The sequence below is a fragment of the Zootoca vivipara genome, chromosome 14 (genome assembly GCF_965207765.1).
Source record: "Zootoca vivipara chromosome 14, rZooViv2.hap1.1, whole genome shotgun sequence".
Lineage (NCBI taxonomy): Eukaryota > Metazoa > Chordata > Lepidosauria > Squamata > Lacertidae > Zootoca > Zootoca vivipara.
The window spans coordinates 43,109,707-43,129,704 of NC_142597.1; the positions used below are offsets into that span (position 1 = coordinate 43,109,707).

Below are 19,998 nucleotides of genomic sequence, written 5' to 3' on the forward strand. Positions count from 1 at the left end.
TTTACCTTTACAGCCCGGGCTCGGCTGGGGGGTGCGGGGGGTATTTCTTCCTTTACCCCCTCCGAAGCTTGTTTGGGGTGCGGATCCCTCCCCACCCTGTTTTCGCGCGCTTTTTGCGCCTGCCGTTTGGTTCCTAATTTTTCCCCGTCAATAGCGCTGCTGCTGCCAGGGCCCAGTGGCCGAATTCTGGCTCCTGGATGGCCTGGGCGGCTGCTCCGGGATATACGCCCAGTTTTTCGGAGGGGGTGGGGGTGGCTCCCGCTACTTTTGTTGGCCTCCGCGGCTGTTTTTCAGTTGCCTGCTGCGTCTGGAAGGGAGCTTTGCCGTCCGGGGGGCTTGCGCCCACCCCGGCGCTTTCTGAGGGTCCCGCGGTTGGCGCTGAGCATTCGGTGGCCTCCCCGCGCCTTTCCTGGCCGTTCCGGCCCAGCGGGGGTCTCCCGGTTGCTTGCACTGTTTGGGCCTCAATTTCGGGCCTGTTAGTGAGGAGAAGCCGGGGCCTCAATTTTTTGGTCGCCCCGGCTTCCTCCTCAGGCCCTTGGGCACGTTGAAAGAGGGCCTGCCCTGCTTAGGGGCCTTGCTGCCTGCTCCTGCCTTCCACCTGGTGGCCTGTTTTAACTGCTTATTGAGCCAGTGCAGGGCAGAGGGGTGGGGTGGGGAGAGCGTGTGTGTGCGTGTGCGTGCAGTCTTTGCGTCCAATCCCTGTGTCCCTGGGGCACATGCTCAGTAGCGCGGAAAACGGGACACAGGGAATCTGGATGCAGAGACACAGGGACTTTATTATATAGGATTGTCGCTTGTCTTCACTGACCCCACCCCACCGCCCTGTTCACAGCTGTGAAGAATATCCCTATGTTATGAATGGTCCATTAAGAAAAAGAGGTCTGAATCGGCCGATATGTATGTGGATTGTCCCTGGATAAGGTGACATATCTTAAGTTCTCAACGCTCTTAACCTAGCTCAGTGTTGTCATCTGAACTTTGTTGTTATTGTTGTTTAGTCGTGTCCGACTCTTTGTGAACCCATGGACCATAGCACGCCAGGCACTCCTGTCTTGCACTGCCTCCCGCAGTTTGGTCAAACTCATGTTCGTAGCTTCGAGAACACTGTCCAACCATCTCGTCCTCTGTCGTCCCCTTCTCCTAGTGCCCTCCATCTTTCCCAACATCAGGGTCTTTTCCAGGGAGTCTTCTCTTCTCATGAGGTGGCCAAAGTATTGGAGCCTCAGCTTCACGATCTGTCCTTCCAGTGAGCACTCAGGGCGGATTTCCTTAAGAATGGATAGGTTTGATCTTCTTGCAGTCATGGAACTAGCCAGATGTTTAAATGATAATTGCAATCGGTCAATAAAAATTAAAACTTTAGAGCCGTCTTGCCCTAAAATGGCAACCATTTTGGTGACATTCAAGGAGCCATTTGGGGCCTAGCTCATATACCTGAATTTCAAACACTGCTTTTGTTTCTCTCCCATTTGTTTCCCTTTGATTTATTAGGCTGTTCTGTAGGAAGGAGTGATGTTAGCACGGCCTCCCAGAACCGGGTGCCAGACAGAAGTTTCTGGACTACAGTTCCCATCATGCCCCTGGCCATGAGACACACTAGTGACATCACTGTTAAGGGGAGGGGGGCACCACCTTGCTCTGTAGCAATTCCAAGCATTAATATGAACTAAAGTGGTTAGGAGCCTGCATGGCCCTCCCGGATCTTGCTGAATTGCAACTTCCAAAAGGCCTGATGGGATTTGTAGTTCAGCAACACATGGAGGGCCAAACGTTCCCCCACGCCTGATAACAGAGCTTGATTAGCTCCTCCTCCTTTCTGGCCCCATGTTTGCCTTGGACCAATCAGGGAATCGGGAGATCACCCTGGTCTCTGTTCAAAGACTCCTTCTTTTGAACCACGGAGCTCTGCAGGTTAAGGATTTAGTAAAACACTAAAATCAAGTGTAACAGACAACTGATTAAAAACCTAAAAGCAGAACTAGGGAGGTGAAGGACAAGCCTTAAAGATCCGGCCCAAATAAGAGAGTGCAAATACAAGGAACCCTTCAAATTTAGTGCCCAGGTGCCACCGATTGGCAAAAGGGCATTAAGAGACTGGCATTTCCTTTTTGACCACTTTTTGTGGCAATGCTTTGGTTCAGCGCTCCCTCAACTTTTGCAAAGAATGCCTGGACAACTCATCTGTTGAAACCCTTTGTGCTCCTTGCAGGGGCTTTTGCTGTTAAATGATGTGGTGCAGAGGGGAATACTGGGGGCCTAACCATTTTAGGATAATCATTATTTTGCTGTTACAAGAGAGACCACCAACAGGTCACTGCGTTCTGCTAGAAAGTTTCTCCTCCAGGCTCCAGAGATAGCTCACTCTGCAAAATCTCTCAGCAGGGTTTGCAGTGGGTTGCAGAACAGATAAATTAATGGGCCCACGTCAAGCCACGTCCGTTAATTTCAGTGGGTTTGCTCTGCGCATGGTTAATGCTGCATACTAGCCACAGATTTCAAAACTTTTTTAGCTCTTTCAGTGTTAAGTCTATAAAATCACCTTGAGACCTATGTAAAAGGCGATTGATAAATGAATTGGTAACGACAAGCTGCATCCAACATTTGCCCTACTCTGAGTAAACCCACTGAAATTAAAGGATGTGACTAAAGTGCTTCAGTTTCAGGAGTCTGAGTTGAATTTAGTAGGAGATACACTCTAGTAAGCACAAAATAACAACAAACAGGGATTGCCAAAATGCTTATATCCCATCTCGACCACAGAGGTCATCTGCAGGAGTGTTGTGGGTCATCCCCCAAGTCGGCGAGTCTCATTTGACAGCAGCAGCTTTCAGTGCCATGGGCCCAGTCCTGTGGAACTCTCTGCCACTGGAGACTCAGCAGGTACCTTCTCTGCCAACTTTTAAGCACCTGCTGAAATTTTTTCAATTCCACCAGGACTATGCAGGTAAGAGAAGAATTGATGCTTTTGATTTATGGTGCTGGAGGAGACTCTTGAGAGTCCCATGGACTGCAAGAAGATCAAACCTATCAATTCTTAAGGAAATCAGCCCTGAGTGCTCCCTGCAAGGACAGATCCTGAAGCTGAGGCTCCAATACTTTGGCCACCTCATGAGAAGAGAAGAATCCTTGGAAAAGACCCTGATGTTGGGAAAGATTGAGGGCACTAGGAGAAGGGGATGACAGAGGACGAGATGGTTGGACAGTGTTCTCGAAGCTACGAACATGAGTTTGACCAAACTGCGGGAGGCAGTGCAAGACAGGAGTGCCTGGTGTGCTATGGTCCATGGGGTCACAAAGAGTCGGACACGACTAAACGACTAAACAACAAAATGCAGGTAAGAGTGCGCCGTTCCACAACGGTTTGCTGGTGCTCGTTTTAAAGCTTTTTTTGTGCTTTCACAATACACGTTTTACGTTTTCCTTGCTGTAAACCACTTTGATATGTGTATTTATGAAATGGCAGCATAAAACTATTTCCACAAATAAATAAATACCGGTTAGCTGGTTGCGAAAACCACCGACAAGGAAATCGATAAAAGGGTTTATTATAGAGGTTCCAAATCTCCCACCCTCCTCCTTTGGGGAGACACTTGCAAAACGAACCACGGTCCTGAGGTTCAGAAGGCACCTTTTTAACTCCGCACAGATCCCGCGGCCTGCTCCCCAGTTCTCGAGCCGCAGCCGGCTTCACAGCTTGCGGAGCTTCTGCATGAGCATCGTCCGCAGCTCCTTGTTGGTGACGTTCTCCGCGATGGACTCCAGGAAGTGCCTCTCGTTGGCTTTCCTCAGGGCGCTGCCAAGGGACTCGTCGGCGTCGTAGAGCATCTCGTACTGCGAGAGGATCTCCAGGGAGAGGAGGAGGAGGGGCTCGCCCGTGCTGTCATCCGGCAGCATGGCGGCCACGTGGAGGGCGTGGCAGAAGAGCTGGACGTAGACGAAGGACAGCTCTCGCGTCACGCTGGTCTTCTCCTGGGCCGGGTGGCACTGATTCCGGGCGATGCCCTTGACCGAGCCCAGCAGGTCGGAGACGGCGAGGCAGTACAGCCGGGCCACGTGCTTCCACGCCTCCGCCGGAAGCCAGGTGGAACCGCTGGCGCCGCAGAGGAACTGGAAGGCCCTCAAGAGAAGCACCGAGAACTGGAGGTGGTAGGCAAACGGGCGGAAGTTCAGCAAGGGCAGGAACTGGACGTACTCCAGCGAATAAGGCACGTACAGCACTTCCCGATCTAGGAGGCTCTGCACCACGCCTACCAGCCTCCGCCACTCGCTGTGGCTGCACCAAGGGAAGACCTGGACTAGGGCCACCAGGAAGCCTTTGCTGAAGAGGTTGACCTCCTCGGGGTTGTCCACGTTGACCGTCAGCAGCGCCAGCATCTGCTCCCGCATGGCGGCAGAGACGCAGCAGCACTCCATCCATGCCAGCAGGCCGCTGCCCGCGCCGTAATTCGGGAGCGGGCAGGACGTCCACTCGCCCTCTGGGAGCTTGCAAACCTCAAAGAGCGTGGCCGGCACCTCGTTCTTGAAGTGCTCCCCGTAGATGCTCTTCAGCCGGAGGCCGACAGTCCAGTCTAATGCCGCCACCTTCTTGTGGAGCCAAGCCACCGACTGCGCCCACAGCTCGGGCGAGAGGGAGTCCTTCTGCGCCAAGAGGGCGTCGCAGAGCTGAGCTAGGTTGGCGGCCACCAAGTCCTTGGCTTCCAAGGGGCAGCTGTGCTGGTCTTGCGGCTCGTGCCAGTACTGGGCAAAGCCGTTGAGGAGCTTGCAGAGGCAGAAGAGGAGCGGGAAGGGGTGGCAGGTGTGGAGCCAGCTGCCCTCCTTGGGGGGCAGCGGCACTTTCAAGACTTTGTTGAGGATCTGCAAGCACAGCTCGACGCAAGGGGAGCCCGCCTTCAGGAAAGGGAGGACGAGGGCCTGCGTCACCTCTGCCGGGGAGAGGAGAGGGCTCGCTCCGCTTGGCTGTAAGAGATAAACCAAGAACTCCAGGAATTGCTCCTTCTCCTTGGGCGACGAGAGGCGGTCCCAGACGGCTTCTTTCAGGCACCCCAGCAGCAGGCTGATGGGTGCTTCCTCCGAGTCCGGAGTCTCTCGGAAGCTCAGAGCCGGGAAGGAACACAGGATCTCCGCCAAGAACTGGTGCGTCCCCAGATTGGCCACAGCTAAGTTGCTCATTTTCTTGATGGTCGCCTCCGGGTTGAGGACGACCAGCCGGGAAACGGAAGCCACAGCCTTCTTCAAGCCTTCTCCGGAAGCGCTCTGGATGATCTGGTTGAAGGCCACGTTGAGGTCCTCCTGGAACCCCTCGGAGAAAGCCTGCGACACCCTGGAGAGGCCCTGTCTTCCCCAAGCAGCCAAGACGCCCGAAATCACTTTGTTCTTATCCGGCAAGGAAAGGTCCGTGTAGCACTCAAGCAGGACCCTCGCCACCGTGGCTTGTTGCTCCTGCTTCCCGGAGGAGTCGGCAGATGCCACCGTCTCCAGCAATTTCGAGACCAGCTCTGGTTCCTTGAACAGGTCTTTGTTCCGAACGAGGCAAGCGACCCAGTCGTCTGTGAACGCCCAGCTTTTCTCCGAAGCAAAAAGGGAGCACATCTCTTGGTGCCTGTCCATCTTCTTCTCGATGACCACCATGGCCACCGAAGGCAGGAGGTCACCACCGGAGCTCTTGCCCCACAACTCAGGGCTCACTTTCTTCAAGAAGCCTGCGATAAGGTCACCGAGCGCCGACATCTCCTGCGCGGCGTCTCTGTTGTGGTCTTCCTGCTTGGAGCAGCCTGCCAGCTTCTTCTCGAGAGAGGCCAGGGCCTCCAGGAGCCGGTAGCTCTCGTAGCAGATCTGCTGGGGGTCGTTGAGCAGCTCCTGCAGAGCAGGGGACCACTCCTCCAGCAAGGCCCGGAGGAAGCCCACATCGACGGGCAGCGCTTCACCCGGCGGCCTCACGGCATTCAGCAAGCTGGTGCTCCTCTCTGCCTCCTTCACCTGCTCGCCCAGTTCCTGCTTGCCGTATGGACTATCGCGGTCGCTGCTCCAGAGAGTTACCACAGAGGAGATCTTCTCCAAATAAGCCTGGACTGGCAGTGAGTCCGCCTCGCGCTGCGCCGCGAGCGACCCAGACAGCACATCTGCCAGGTTGGCGAGAGCGTAGCATTTCATCCTGGCCGGGTCAACGCGCTCCTTGATGAGCTTCAACCCTTCAGTCAAGATCGGGAGGACGCCAGCGGCCACAGAGGAACCTAGCAAAGAAGGGGCATCACTCTTGAATCTCTTGGGGGGCTGCCCCGCCTCGTCAGGCTCCGAGAGGTACTGGTGGGACACCGAGCGGAAGAGCAGCACCAGCCTGTCCTCCTGCCCCTCCTTATGCTTCAGAATTTCCCACCAGACGTCCAAGAAGAATGAGACGTCGGCCACGGATGTCTCGCTGGCCACATACCCCACAAAGGTCTCCAGCTCCTTCCGGCAGACGTGTTCCGGCAACACCAGCAGCAGCTGGGCGAACAGCCGTGGGGCGTTGACAGCCTTGAAGAGCTCAAAGAGGACCGTGTGGTTGATCTCCGGGATCATGCTGCTGGCCGAGAAGAAGACATCTTCCTTCCACCTCTGGTTGGCGGAGACGGACGGTGACGAGAGGAGGATCTTGGACCATAGGACCACGGCGGCTTTCCTCTTCCATGCGCCGGGCTCGGGAGGGTAGGAGGAATGAGACGTGCAGATTTCTTCCAGGGCATCGATGATGGGCTTCCCCACTTGGGGCCAGTCGGACTTGGCCAACTCCGACAGCGGTTTGGGGTGGCATATGCTGGAAGCTAGCAGGAACCCCCCGTGCAACACACTCAGTTCTCCGCAGATGGTCACCGGCCCTGTTTAAGCAAAGAGAGGCATACTGAGAAGGCAAAGACCTGTATTTATCCATCCAGCCCTATACGGCCCACTCTGACTGGCAGCAGCATTCTTCGGTCCTGGGCAGACACACACTGGAAGCTGCCTTATATAGGGTTACACCATTGGGCACAACTAGCTCAATACTGCCCACACTGATTGGCAGCCGCTCTCCGGGGCTACAGGGAGAGGCGAATTCCCAGCCCTATCTGGAGATGCTGGAAAATGAACCTGGGACCTTTTACATGCCAGAAAGATGCTCTGCCGCTGAGCCCGAGACCTTCCCACCCATGATCCTTTAAGCTGGAAGCGTGGAGGTTCGAGCCCATATTCCAGGGATGGAGAGACTGAGCGAGAGAGACACCTGCCTTTGCTTAAGCCTGCAGGCATGGCCAAACTTGGCCCTCCAAGGTTATGGAAAAGTAATATGAAATTTACGGCATGCAATGGATTAAAAGAAAATATGTATAAGATGATGTATAGATGGTACTTAACTCCAGTAAAAATGGCGAAAATATATCATAAAAAGGACAATAAGTGTTGGAAATACCAAGAAGCAGAAGGAACCTTTTATCATATGTGGTGGACTTGCCTCCGAGTAAAGGGCTTCTGGGATAAGATTTACAATGAATCGAAAAAAGTGTTCAAAAACACGTTTGCTAAAAAACCAGAAGCTTTTTTACTCGGAATAACAAGACAAGAGTTACCAAAGAAAGATATTACCTTTTTTCTGTATGCCACGGCAGCAGCCAGAATACTTTTGGCAAAGAACTGGAAAACTGAAGATTTACCTACAATTGACGACTGGCAAATGAAGCTGATAGAATTTATGGAACTGTCTGAACTGACTGCGAGACTCCGAGACCAGCGAGAGGAGACAGACAGTGGAAGATGACTGGAAGAAGTTTAAGTTATATTTAGAGAAAAATTATAAGGTTAAAGAAACAAGGCAGGGGGAAGTATAAGAGGCTGAAGAGGCGAGAAGTTAAATATAAGGAGAGAAATGATTATATGTTAAATAGTGATTATAGATTCCAGATTCTAAGTAGTTTTTTAATTATTTTATATTTGTATGTAAAATAGAATTGGAATAGTAATGTAATAAGTGGATTAGAATCAAGAATAGAGGAATGAATTAGAGAGTGCCAATGTTAGCTATAAATAGAAATGTGGATGGGGGGGAAGGAGGAAGTCAAACAGGGTCAAGAATTCATAGGGGAGCAAATTTGGTTAAGGGGTATTATTGTTAAGAATAAGGATCCCCAAATGAGATTTTGATGTGTATTATTCTTTGTTTTTTTCCTTTCTTCAAATTTTGAATTATTCTTTTTTCTCTCTCTCTTTTTTGTATTCTTTTTTCTGTGTTTTTGTTCTCTTTTTGTAACATTAGAAAACCAATAAAAATACGTAACAAACTTGGCCCTCCAAGTGTTTTGGGACTACAACTCCCATCATCCCTAGCTAACAGGGCCGGTGGTCAGGGATGATGGGAATTGTAGTCCCAACACAGCTGGAAGGCCAAGTTTGGCCATGCCTGGAAGGCCACTAAGTGGGCACACGGTTCAAACCAGAACCTTCCCTATTAATTTTGATTAATTTCATAAAACTGCTTGATGGTGTGTGTGTGTGTGTGTGTGTGTGTGTGTGTGTGTGTACACCAGACACACACGCCTCAAAACGGTTCACACACACAAAAAAAGAACAATAACATTGTACGGTTAAAACGAGCTATTTAAAATACCCAGAAGAGAGTTAAAATAGACGATAAACTTAAAACACGCGTCCACTGACTACACATCTGGGTGGGCTTCCTTAAAGACTCCCCCCCCCCAGGCTCTGAAAAGAGGGCAGTTGGAGGCGAGTTCAAAAGTGTGCGTGTTGCCCTCGCTAAAAGATTGATTTCTTACAAATGCGCTCCTTGGCAGGAAAAGAGGCTTAAGAAAACCAGTGCAGAACCCCCCAAAATGAACAGCCGCGACCAACTGGGCCCCTCCGTTCATTCCAAAGGGGTCTACTCCGAGTAGCTGGAAGCGAGAGAGAAAGGCCAGCAGCCACGCAACTACCTAGCTCCATGGCTTCGGGGCTGCCTCCTAGCCCGGCTCCGGCAGGCGAGGGGAAGGCGGCATGGCCGAGACCGGGGCTTTTCCGCCGCCTGCCCGCGCCGGGATCCTCGACGGCGGCAGCGGCTCGGGCGACGGCACCCTGCAGGGCTCCGCAGTTGGAGACGGCGGTGGCCCCGTCCATTGTGCGCTCAGGGCGCACGGCACAAAGCTTTGGAGAGGGGCGCACGGGCAGGCTCGGCCAAGGTGCGCCACACCACCGCTGCCGCCGCCGCCGCAGTCGCTTTCCAACCGCGCGGGCGCGCTAGATCCCGGCTCCTCCTCCCGGATCTCCCGGTCCCTGGGCGGATCCCGTCCAGCCAGCGAGACGGGGCTGCGCAAGCAGAAGCGACGTCGGAACAGCTACCTCTGCAGGCTCCTGCGCAACACTGCACGGCGCGGGGGCCGCCGAGCCATCCTGCTGCCCGCCTACACCGGCTGGTAAAAAAAAAGCCCCTGGATGGAGGGGGGGGGCTCTTTCTATTCCTCCTTCCTCACGAAGAGCAGCAGGTGTCGGGGCTCCCCCCCCCGACTGCAAAGCGAGAAGGGCGCCGGGGTTTGGAAATATTGGGGCAGGAGACATTCTCCTCAAGCTCTCGACGTTTCGCAACCTGCCATCTTTTAAATCGCCTCCTGGGTTTGTGCAGGGGATAGCTTGAGGGACGCGTCTCTGGGCATGTGCAGAGTGCTTTCTTGCATTTCTATCTTTATGGCGCTCAGCCCGGCTGTATTTTGGGGTGAGTGGAGATTTAATCCCAGGCCTCCCTGTTCCCGATCCGAAACTCTAAAGGAGTGGGGAGTCTCCGGATGCTGATAGACTACAACGCCCATCATCCCTCACTACTGGCCATTTTAGTTGGGGCTCATGGGAGTTGTGGTGGCGCAGCTGGAAGGCCACAGGGGTTCCCCCTCCACCTGTGCAGTCTACTGTACTACCATGGGCCACGCTGGTTAGAGCTGATGCGAGTCTGAGCCCGACACCATCCAGACAAGCGTATCTCTTTGTAGGCTACCAATTTCTTCGAGGCATTGCTCAACAACTTTTCTGTCCAGGTTTTCACTTTTTGAAATATGGCAACACTAGAATTACAGCTTTGGGAATCTGAAGCGAGGGGGCCTTTTGCTGCTCTGGAACTCAGCCACCTTACAAGTGATATAACACAAGGGTGTTGTTTCAGAAGATAATTACAGGCGATGCATTTTTAAAACCATGAAAGGTCCTCCAGCAATTCATTACTGCTCTGTAATATTGCTCTGAGCAAAACAGACAGTTATTGTCATCATTATATTATTAGGTAAAGGTAAAGGTGCCCCTGACCATCATCAGGTCCAGTCGTGTCCGACTCTGGGGTTGTGGCGCTCATCTCGCTCTATAGGCCGAGGGAGCCGGCGTTTGTCCGCAGACAGCTTCCAGGTCATGTGGCCAGCATGACAAAGCTGCTTCTGGCGAACCAGAGCAGCACATGGAAACGCCGTTTACCTTCCCGCCGGAGCGGTCCCTATTTATCTACTTGCACTTTGAGGTGCTTTCGAACTGCTAGGTGGGCAGGAGCTGGGACCGAACAACAGGAGCTCACCCCATTGCAGGGATTCGAACTGCCGACCTTCTGATCAGCAAGCCCTAGACTGTGGTTTAACCCACAGCGCCACCTGGGTCCCCATTATATTATTAGAACCCACCTTATTGCTGTGATTTTTAAGTCATCTTAAACTGTCTTTAATACTGAGTTTTAATTACTGGAACCCTGGGCCATTAGAGTGAAGGGCAGGTTTATTTATTTATTTATTTATTTATTATTGTTCCTATTATTCCATAGAATGTATATCCCGCTTGGTTGTAGAAATACAGTACTCAAAGCAGTTTACAAAAATAATAATAAGATTATAAGTAAAAAAAATTAAAACATTCAAAACATTTAGCAACAAACTGCAAAAAACACCACCATTCCAAATATCTGGTTAGGCTTGTCTAAACAAAAACATTTTTAGCAAGTGCGGGAAAGAGTACGGTGAAAACGCCCGCCTCATATCAATAGGCAGGGAGTTCCAAAGTGTAGCTGCTGCCACACCAAAAGCTTGAGTTCTTACAAACGGCCGTTATGTGGCCAGTTCTGCAGATCCAAACAGCCGAGAGGGCATATATGGGGTAAGGTGATGTTCGCCTTAATACTAATTAATAATAATAATAGGCAGCAGATTTAAGAAGTGCTCCTTTTCCTGCCCTCTGTTTGGAACACCAGGGACAGCCCTTTCAAGCATGACTCGCGCCTGATCTCGAGAAGGGCCCTGTGTACAGGTCAGAAGGAAGGGGCGCTCATGACGACATGTCACAGGCTGAGCTTGAGAAAACCACTCCCCTGGTCTCGCAAGTGAAGGGGTCCGTCTCCATCATGGATTTGGTGGTGCACAAGAGCGCTGCCCCCTGCCTGGCCAACCACGACCTAAAATCCGAAGCAAAATGGGAGGCAGGGAGAGACCACCGAGACCTTTTGGAGGAGGAAGCCCCCGGGAAGGTCCACATCACCAGGGTGGAGGAGCTGGAGAAAAAGAACAGCAGATGACTGCGGAGAGGACCACCTTCCGCCCTGACGATCTCTGGTGGTTAAGGCAATAAAGGGTCCCTTGATAAGCTCTCCGGTGTCACCTTGCAGTATTTTGTAGCTGCCTCTCTCTTGTTTCAAATTGGGAGCAGTGCGTTGGGCTTCGTTTTGTGGTACAGACCTGCTAGGGTTGGAGGACTGTACCGCCGTGGGGTTGGCGGCGCCAAATGCCTTGCCTGAAAAGGAGCACCAAACCTGCTCCTTGAACCTTTTCCTGATGTGCTTAAGCAGCTTAGGGAGCAGCCTTATGTAGGTCAGACGCTTTCTCCATCAAGACCACTACTGCCTGCTCTGACTGGCAGCTGCCACCCATGTTTCAGGCAGCTCTTTCCTCATCGCCTCCCGCTATCTAATCCTTTTAACCTGGAGATGCTGAGGATCAAATTGTGGGGGCTTCTGCATGCAAAGCAGGGGCTCTGCCATTTGTTTGCCAGCAACGGCCTGCTAGAATTTCTAGGTGCAGAGAATTTAGTAAGAGTGCGGCACTTAAAAACACACACACACATTTTGCAAGATGGAGTGGTACCGTCCCGACTATTTGGGGGAAGGGGGGGCCTGTCCTTTTAGACGGCAGGAATGTACAGTAGGATAAGCTATTTATATTTATTTATTTATAAAGTTCGGACAGAAAAGTTCTCAAAGGGGTGTGTGTGCATTTGAAACAATGGACAGGACAATGACATGCAGCGGCATTTTGGTTTGGTGAATCATCACACCTTTGCAGGCTGCATCCGTCGCAGCCAAGAGGTCTCCCCGCTCCATGCACACACAAGAAAGGAACAGATTCAAGAGGGGAGGGAAGGAAACTGCAATTAATTTAATTAAAAGAGAAGGAGTTCCAAGCAATAGCAGCAATACTCCTCCACGTGCGGAGAAAGTATATGGCCAATGGCCTCCTTTCCTAGGTCCCCACAAAAGACACTCGCCAACCAGATGATTCCCCCCCCATGCTAAGCGGAAGGCTTTGGGGTGTTACGTTTGGCAAACCATTCATGGCTCTTGTCGGCCGCCATCGCCTGCAGGAGAGAAGAGAAAAGCCGTGAGCCACATCGTAACGGAGAGAAGCCGAGCCCTTGAATCGCCTTTTAATTCAGAATAAACGTTGAAAGCAGGAGCCTCACCTCATCTAAGAGTTTCCCACCGTTTGGGTCCACCTTGGAAAGCTCTCTGAAGGCCTCATCCCCGACAAAGCAGATTTCGTGGCCGTCCTAAAGCAGGTTGAAGAGGAGGAACAGCAAGGGGGTCACCCAAAGGGAAGCGACATTTGTCACGGGGCTCGCGGTCACAACTCAAGGGAGCTGGCAATTATTTTGGGGATATACTGTCAGTTTGCATTTCTTAGTACAGAAGGTATTGATCTGATGCGTAGAGATCTTTCCTGTTCTGCTTAGCTCAAGAGTGTTCTGGAAGCTTTCTTTCTACGTGAAAGAAACAGGCAGAAGGTTTCTAGTCTTTGGGTCATTCCTTCTGGGAAGCTGCTTTAAACTGGTTCCTTATCCTTTCTGTCAAGGTCAGGCCAGGAGGAGCCTGGGTTTCACATTTGTCTTTTCTCTCTCTGTTCTGGGTGTGGTGTTCTGTTCTGTATGCTATAGTGTTAAGGTTTAGTCCAGGGTTTCCCAAACTAAGGCCCGGGGGCCGGATGCGGCCCAATTGCCTTCTAAACCGCGGATGGTCCTGGAATCAGCATGTTTTTACATGAGTAGAATGTGTTCTTTTATTTAAAATGCATCTCTGGGTTATTTGTGGGGCCTGCCTGGTGCTTTTACATGAGTAGAACGTGTCCTTTTATTTAAAATGCATCTCTGAGTTATTTGTGGGGCATAGGAATTCGTTCATATTTCCCCCCAAAATATAGTCTGGCCCCCCACAAGGTCTGAGGGACAGTGGACCGGCCCCTTGCTGAAAAAGTTTGCTGACCCCTGGTTTAGTCTTATTATAAGTTATTGTTAAGTTTAAGACAAGACTGCTGTAACTGGATTTCTTGGGGACAGTGCCAATCCTGAATGTATTGGATTTGTGACCATTATGCTCATTTGCCTTCGGTAGCAGTACAGCTCTGCTGGATGAAATTGCCTCTGGTTTATTTTTTGGGAACTGCGATGTGTTAAAATTCTCCCTCCACATGCACTCTCTCAGGAAGGACTCCCTCTGCTAAACAGAGGCATTCCTTCATCTCTCGCACACAAGTAGGGAATGCTGCTTCTTGGGATCCGGGGTAGGGGACCCTGTGGCCCTCCAGATGCTGATGGACTACAACTCCCATCACCCCTGACCACTGGCCCTGCTGCAGCCGGGGCCTGATGGGAGTTGGAGTCCAAAGACACCTGGCCACAGAGCCCTCATTCCTGACCTAACACTGGAGGCACGAAAGCTGTTTTGAGGCTGCACTCACAGGATCCGCCAGGATGACCACCTGAACCGTCGCTTTCCCAGGCGTGTCCAGGCTCACGAGGGGGGTCAGGATCTTCTGGCCTTCCTTCTTCATCAAGGCTTCGATGCCAGGCAACTTGGGAGGAAAAACGAAACGGGGCAGGGGAAATCAGCAGAGTGCGAATGCGTCCGTTTTGAACGAGGGAAGGGAACAGAAGAGGGAGCTCATTTCTCGTTTCACAAAATCTTTGAGCGCCTTTAATGAACGAAATCTAAAACTTGGGTGCCAAATAGGCCACGAAGCTCCTTGGGCGACCTTGGGACAGTCCCTGTCTCTCAGCCTAACCTACCTGGCAAGGTTGTTGTGGGGATAAAATGGGGAGGAGAAGTATGGATGCATCCACCTTGTGCTTCTTACGAGGAAAGTTGGGATCCCAATGTCATCAAATAAACAAGCCAAACCAATCCATTTACAGCTTTTGTAAAAACAACAACAACCAACTAATCCATTTACAGTAGTCCAAGAACTAGTTGAATTAAGACTGTTAAGAAGAGGGCGCAGTGGGACCCTCCAGCCCAGCATCCTGTTCTTAGTTTGGCCTCCCAGAGGCCCCAGTGGGGATTCTGCAAGTGGGACCCGAGCACAAGAGCAACTCTCCCCTCCTGTGGTTTCCAGCAACCGGCATTCAGAAGCATTGCTGCCTCCAGCCGTGGAGGGCAGAGCACAGCCATTGTGGCTAGTAAACATTGGCAGCGCTTTCCTCTTCCAATCCTCTTTTGAAGCCATACCTGCCACTGCAAGAGTGAGCTCCGTAGCTTAACTATGTGCTGCGTGAAGAAGGACTTTAATGAACAGATTGGTAGCTACTTTGTGTTATTCAACATTTCTATTTATGAACAGGTGTTGCATGCTTTTGATATACCCCCACTAAGCATTTATTTCAAGGTAAAGTTGCCTTTGTCTTGTTGGGAACATTAGGAACCTGGAGAAGCTGCCTGACAGAAAGTCCAGGCTACTGGGTCTACCTCAGTATTCTCCACTCTGACTGGCAGTGGCTCTGCAAGATTTCGTGCAGGAGTCTCTCCCAGCCCGACCTGGAGATGCTGCCAGGAACCGAACCCGGGACTTTTCATCTCCCACTTGAGCGGCAGCCCCTTTCCTGACAAATCCTGTAAGCAATCCCCACTGACCTCTTCCTTGGGGCAGGAGAAGGCGATCCTCCCAAAGGCTGACCCGTGGTCCACGGCTTGGCCGATGCCCTGCAACTCCAGCTTACACTGGAAGGGGAAAATAAAAGGAAAGGAAATCAGGCCACCGGGTCTGCAGCGAAGACTGATGCCTCAGCAGCAGCAACAGCAGAAGAAGTGGGGCTTGCGAAGAGAGCGGAGATATCCATGCCCTCCGTTTAAAGCACATGACTTCCCCAATGGAATCCTGGGAACTGTATAGTTTGTTAACTGCAGAAGTCGGAATAGCAGCCCCTGTCTCTACCACACATACCTGGAAGATGCCCTGAGGTTCCCTTCAGCCTCACCTGGTTATCTCCATAGCCGAGCAGAGCCTTCTGCTTGTCTTTGTCCTCCTCGTACAGCTTCATGCCCAGGAACTTGGACCAGTAGACCAGAGATTTCTGCAGGCTGGACACGGCCAAAGTAACCTTCAGCACAGGATCTGGAAGAACGGAAGAGCTTCAGGGATGGATGGGCTTTAGGTACAGGATTGAGGATTCCAATAAATTTGGGGCTGGTGGCTGGTAGTTCCTCTCCCCAACTCTATTGTTATGCTTTATAAAAACTGGTTATATACAGGCAACACCTCTCCCTCCCCCATTTACGCAGGGGTTATGTTCGCACGCATCAGTGAAACTGCATATATTTGAAACACCTTTTAAAAAGCCTGCAAACACCCTATTCCGACCCAGTTCCACCCCCACCCAGCTGAGTTCTGCTCCTTTTTTGTGACCTTTTTAGGTCACTTTCCGGGGGGTTAGCACAATGAGCGTAGAAGACATTAGAAGACACCTGAAGGCAGCCCTGTTTAGGGAGGCTTTTAATGTTTAATACAGGCGTCCCCAAACTTCGGCCCTCCAGATGTTTTGGACTACAATTCCCATCATCCCTGACCACTGGTCCTCTTAGCTGGGGATCATGGGAGTTGTAGGCCAAAACATCTGGAGGGCCGCAATTTGGGGATGCCTGGTTTAATAGATTACCGTATTTTATTTTTCTGTTGGAAGCTGCCCAGAGTGGCTGGGGAAACCCAGCCAGATGGGTGGGGTATAAATAATAAATTATTATTATTATGCAGAGTCGCACACATATTGAACGCGCGTCAATAGGGGGTTGCCTGTAATGCTGATTCATTATTTTAAAAAAAATCTGAGCAGTTTGCAGCAATTGCGCATAAAAACAATATGATGAAAGCCATATCAAAAAATTAAAATCAGAAATCAGCAATTGTGGAAAGGGGTATTCTTTACTGCCTGCATAAGCTTGAAAGAAAATAATTTTTTTCCCAGAAGGCTGAATCTCCACGGGCAGATGAATCGACTGTCACCCTAACTACAGAGTATCATATGCAAATGGGGGCCCTGCAGGCTCTTTACCTTCCTTTGCTGACGTTTTGTCTTCCAGGCAGAACTTGTATCCTCCTGGGGCTTCCGTTTCGTAGACGCCTGCTGAGATCTCTTTGAGCGGCCACTGCAGCCTTTTGGCATTGCTCACAGCCTGGCCGGACACAATAGTCATTCCCTGGCATGGCAAGAAGAAGAAGAAGAAAAAATAACCCCAGAATCACAGCCCTGGATGACCTGGGGCCAATTGCTCTTTCTCAGCCTAACCTGCCTCACAGGGTTGTGTTGGGAATAAAATGGCAAGAGGAGGGGGAAAGCATGCTCACCACCTTGAGCTCCTTGGAGTAAATCCGGGATATAAATGTAGTAGTAGCATTGGAGTAGTAGCAGTATAAAAAATAGCACCTGTCTGCCACATTTGACCCCTGATCTGAACCTGCCCAAACAGTTGGATAGGCTTCAGAGGTCTCGCTTTCTGACTCGCCTCCATTGACAAGACCATTTTTATTTACCTTCCCCCCCCCCATTCACGAAATCTATACACTGCTTGATTGTAAAAGAAAACCCCTCAAATCTCTTTTACAAAAAAAGAAAAAGATAAAGTCATCAATAAGAAAAAATGACAATTAATTTAAGACTTTCAAAAAGTTAAAATAACAATTGACTAAGAACAGATTAAAACCGTCCTGGAATATTTTGATGGAGTGCATTGAGCAAGATCTTGCTGAACTACAGCTCCCATCCCTCTGTGCCCATTAGCCATGCTTGCTGGTGCTGATGGGGCGTGTTGTATAGCAGAATCAGGAGGGCCAAAGGTTTCCTAACACCTGCAGTACACCTAACCCAACCACAATTGAAGAAGACTCAGAACACACAGTCCACAAAAGCTCACTGATCTAGTCCCTTTGCTATGTAAACTCCAAAGGCTTTTTGGAGAGCTTTTCACCTTTTCTATAATGAGAAATGTGGCCCACCTTACTCCCAGGGCCTACTCAGTGCTTTGTTCATTTCACCTGTTCTTTTGAGCAGAAACTAAGCCTTAGCGATCCCAGAACCAACATACTTTGCAAACCTTCTCACTTATCAACTGAATGAAGCGGTGCCTACCAGGAAATCGATGCCGAGGCGGTAATCTCCGATTCCATAATTATAGGTTAGCTCCGCGACGAAGTGGTTGTCTTCTGGACCGTAGCCCACCATCGTTTTACTCCACTTGCCGTCATAGGGGCTAGAAACACAGCTGCCTTTTATTTGTATTGCAGTAACACGGGGGAGGATCCCTACATCTCCCTCTTCCCTGGGGTTCTTCAGCTCACTCAGATGCCAATGCAATGGCAGAGATTATGCATCGCATGAGAAGGTCCCAGGTTCAATCTCTGGCATCTCTTGCCTAAAACTCTGGAAAGCCACTGCCAGTCAGAGAGGGCAATAGAGGGCTTGATGGGAAGACATACCAGGTCAGTTTTTTAAGGCAGTTTTTTCTATTCTGATTAGTCTCCCACCTATCTTCCCAGCTTTCTGCTCTTATCAATGGTGCACAACTCCTCTCCACCCAACACTGGACTCATTTGAAGGGCAGCATTCTACCCAGACACTGGCACTATACACAGGTAGAATTGTTGCGAATGTCCCATGATGTCACAGAAGGTCAGCCAATGGGAAGCAAGGGAGCATTTATTTCGCAGGCACAATTGGCAGAAGAAGCTTGCGTTGCCAGGCAGCAGCAAATGCCTCAGAGCTCTCCACCCCTTTGGGGCTACCGCCTCCGAACACTCAAGAGCAGGCGTAGGCAAACTCGGCCCTCCAGATGTTTTGGGACTACAACTCCCATCATCCCTGACCACTGGTCCTGTTAGCTAGGGATGATGGGAGTTGTAGTCCCAAAACATCTGGAAGGCCGAGTTTGCCTATGCCTGCTCTTGAGTGTCGAGGGTGAAGTAAAATTTTAAACTGGTTCCTATGAACCCAGAGAAATGGATCCTGACCCAGGGAGAGCCCAAGGATCCAGGCAAGCAGGCACGATGTTGCCGCTGGCCGTAGAATGACAGAGACCAAACTAAGGCTGTCAAAAGCAAAGTACAGTTTATTAAAGAATAAAAACTGTTGCAACAGGGTCCTTCCTCTCACGCAGGAGAACAAGGAAGGAACACCAAACAGAGGTGTCTTGCCCTTAAAAAGAAATTTGAAATTGGTTTCAGCCCACCCCCCAGAAGCATCATCCATATGTCACAGAAGGGGTGTAGCCCAAGACCCCCCTCCCTAGATTTATCATAGGTACATCATGAAAGGGGAGGTCTGGTGGCAGTAATCTGAGCAGTCTGGACCCTGCCCCCTGCCCCCAAAACCTAATCAACAAAATTGAGAGATATTTACATTTCCCTGTTTCCCAGCCAACTTAATCACACCCTTTTGTCTGGCACTCAGGTATCAGGATGCCAGGGATTATCACTTTAATTCCTGAGACAATGAGAAGGTTCCCCCCACCCCCCTTCTTCCTTGCAGAGGAACACCTGGTCAGAGAGAGTCAAAATGGTGTCAGTCAGGCCTGTTTTCCTGTGCTGCTTCAGACATGTTTCTGTACATTCATGTACATGTTTTATGAACCATTATTATATATATATAGATATGACCTCAAAATTCTTATAACAAGGGAAACGTCCGCTTTGATGAGAAACAACCAAAATGAAGACAATGTACCCGTTACAAGTGGCCTTGCAGCCTTCTTCAAATTCCTCATGCCTTAGAACCTGTTTGTTATATAAAAAAAAACACAAGTTAACATTCAGGCATATACAAGTATATTGCGTTTTAACACTATTATTCCAAAGTGATCTTAAACGCAACATGTGAATATTTGCATATAGATATACGGAGACACACACAGAATGTTTTCTGAAATGTGTTACTTATAAAAAATGAATGCATTCCTGATTTCCTGAAAAACCAAGTGCGCCGCTCTGCGGCCTGATCAGGAGCGACAAACGAAACGTTCAGGAAAGCAAACGCCGCCTCTGTAGGAAGATTGGGCCAAAGAGGCCGCCGTAATTAACTAGCCGCTCTAGGGGACGACGCTCAAAAACCAAACAAACTCGTTCCCGCGTTGCTTGGGACCCTGAGGCACCCGTAGCCGTGACGTCATCCCTGCCTAAAAAAGCCCTCCCCCCAAACAGCCAAGGCCGCTTCCCAACCGCCCACCATCTCGCGCCCCTACTTACGCGCATGCCCAGTACATCCCGGTAGAAGTGCACGGTCTCGGATCGGTCGCCCACTTTGAACACGAAATGCAGCGCCCGCCGAGCCTTCATCTTCAGGGTCGTCTTTCTTCCCAAACTCCGCCCACACAGAAGTGATTCGCGAGCAAGCGCGGTCGCCTGATTCAGGGGGTGCGGTTCGTTTTGTATTTATCCTCTCCCCTTTCTGGCGCGTATGAATGACGTCACGCAGCCTAAACCTGAGGCAACTTTTAAAATATAGACATATTCA

At 50.6% G+C, this 19,998-nt stretch overlaps 2 protein-coding genes across 2 annotated transcripts; both read right to left on the bottom strand.

Moving 5' to 3' along the window:
• Positions 1 to 3,529: 3,529 nt before the first annotated feature.
• GEMIN4 (gem nuclear organelle associated protein 4) lies at positions 3,530 to 9,246 on the bottom strand. The gene is made up of 2 exons (XM_035139935.3): positions 8,937 to 9,246; positions 3,530 to 6,854 (listed from the first exon to the last, which is right to left on the bottom strand). The coding sequence occupies exons 1-2, from the start codon at positions 9,115 to 9,117 to the stop codon at positions 3,688 to 3,690; spliced, it is 3,348 nt and encodes a 1,115-aa protein (XP_034995826.3). The 5' UTR covers positions 9,118 to 9,246; the 3' UTR covers positions 3,530 to 3,687.
• A 3,128-nt stretch (positions 9,247 to 12,374) lies between these two features.
• On the bottom strand, positions 12,375 to 19,857 carry GLOD4 (glyoxalase domain containing 4). The gene is made up of 9 exons (XM_035138919.3): positions 19,731 to 19,857; positions 19,213 to 19,262; positions 17,623 to 17,743; positions 16,549 to 16,693; positions 15,478 to 15,614; positions 15,134 to 15,220; positions 13,965 to 14,078; positions 12,694 to 12,780; positions 12,375 to 12,588 (listed from the first exon to the last, which is right to left on the bottom strand). The coding sequence occupies exons 1-9, from the start codon at positions 19,818 to 19,820 to the stop codon at positions 12,523 to 12,525; spliced, it is 897 nt and encodes a 298-aa protein (XP_034994810.3). The 5' UTR covers positions 19,821 to 19,857; the 3' UTR covers positions 12,375 to 12,522.
• Positions 19,858 to 19,998: the final 141 nt, after the last annotated feature.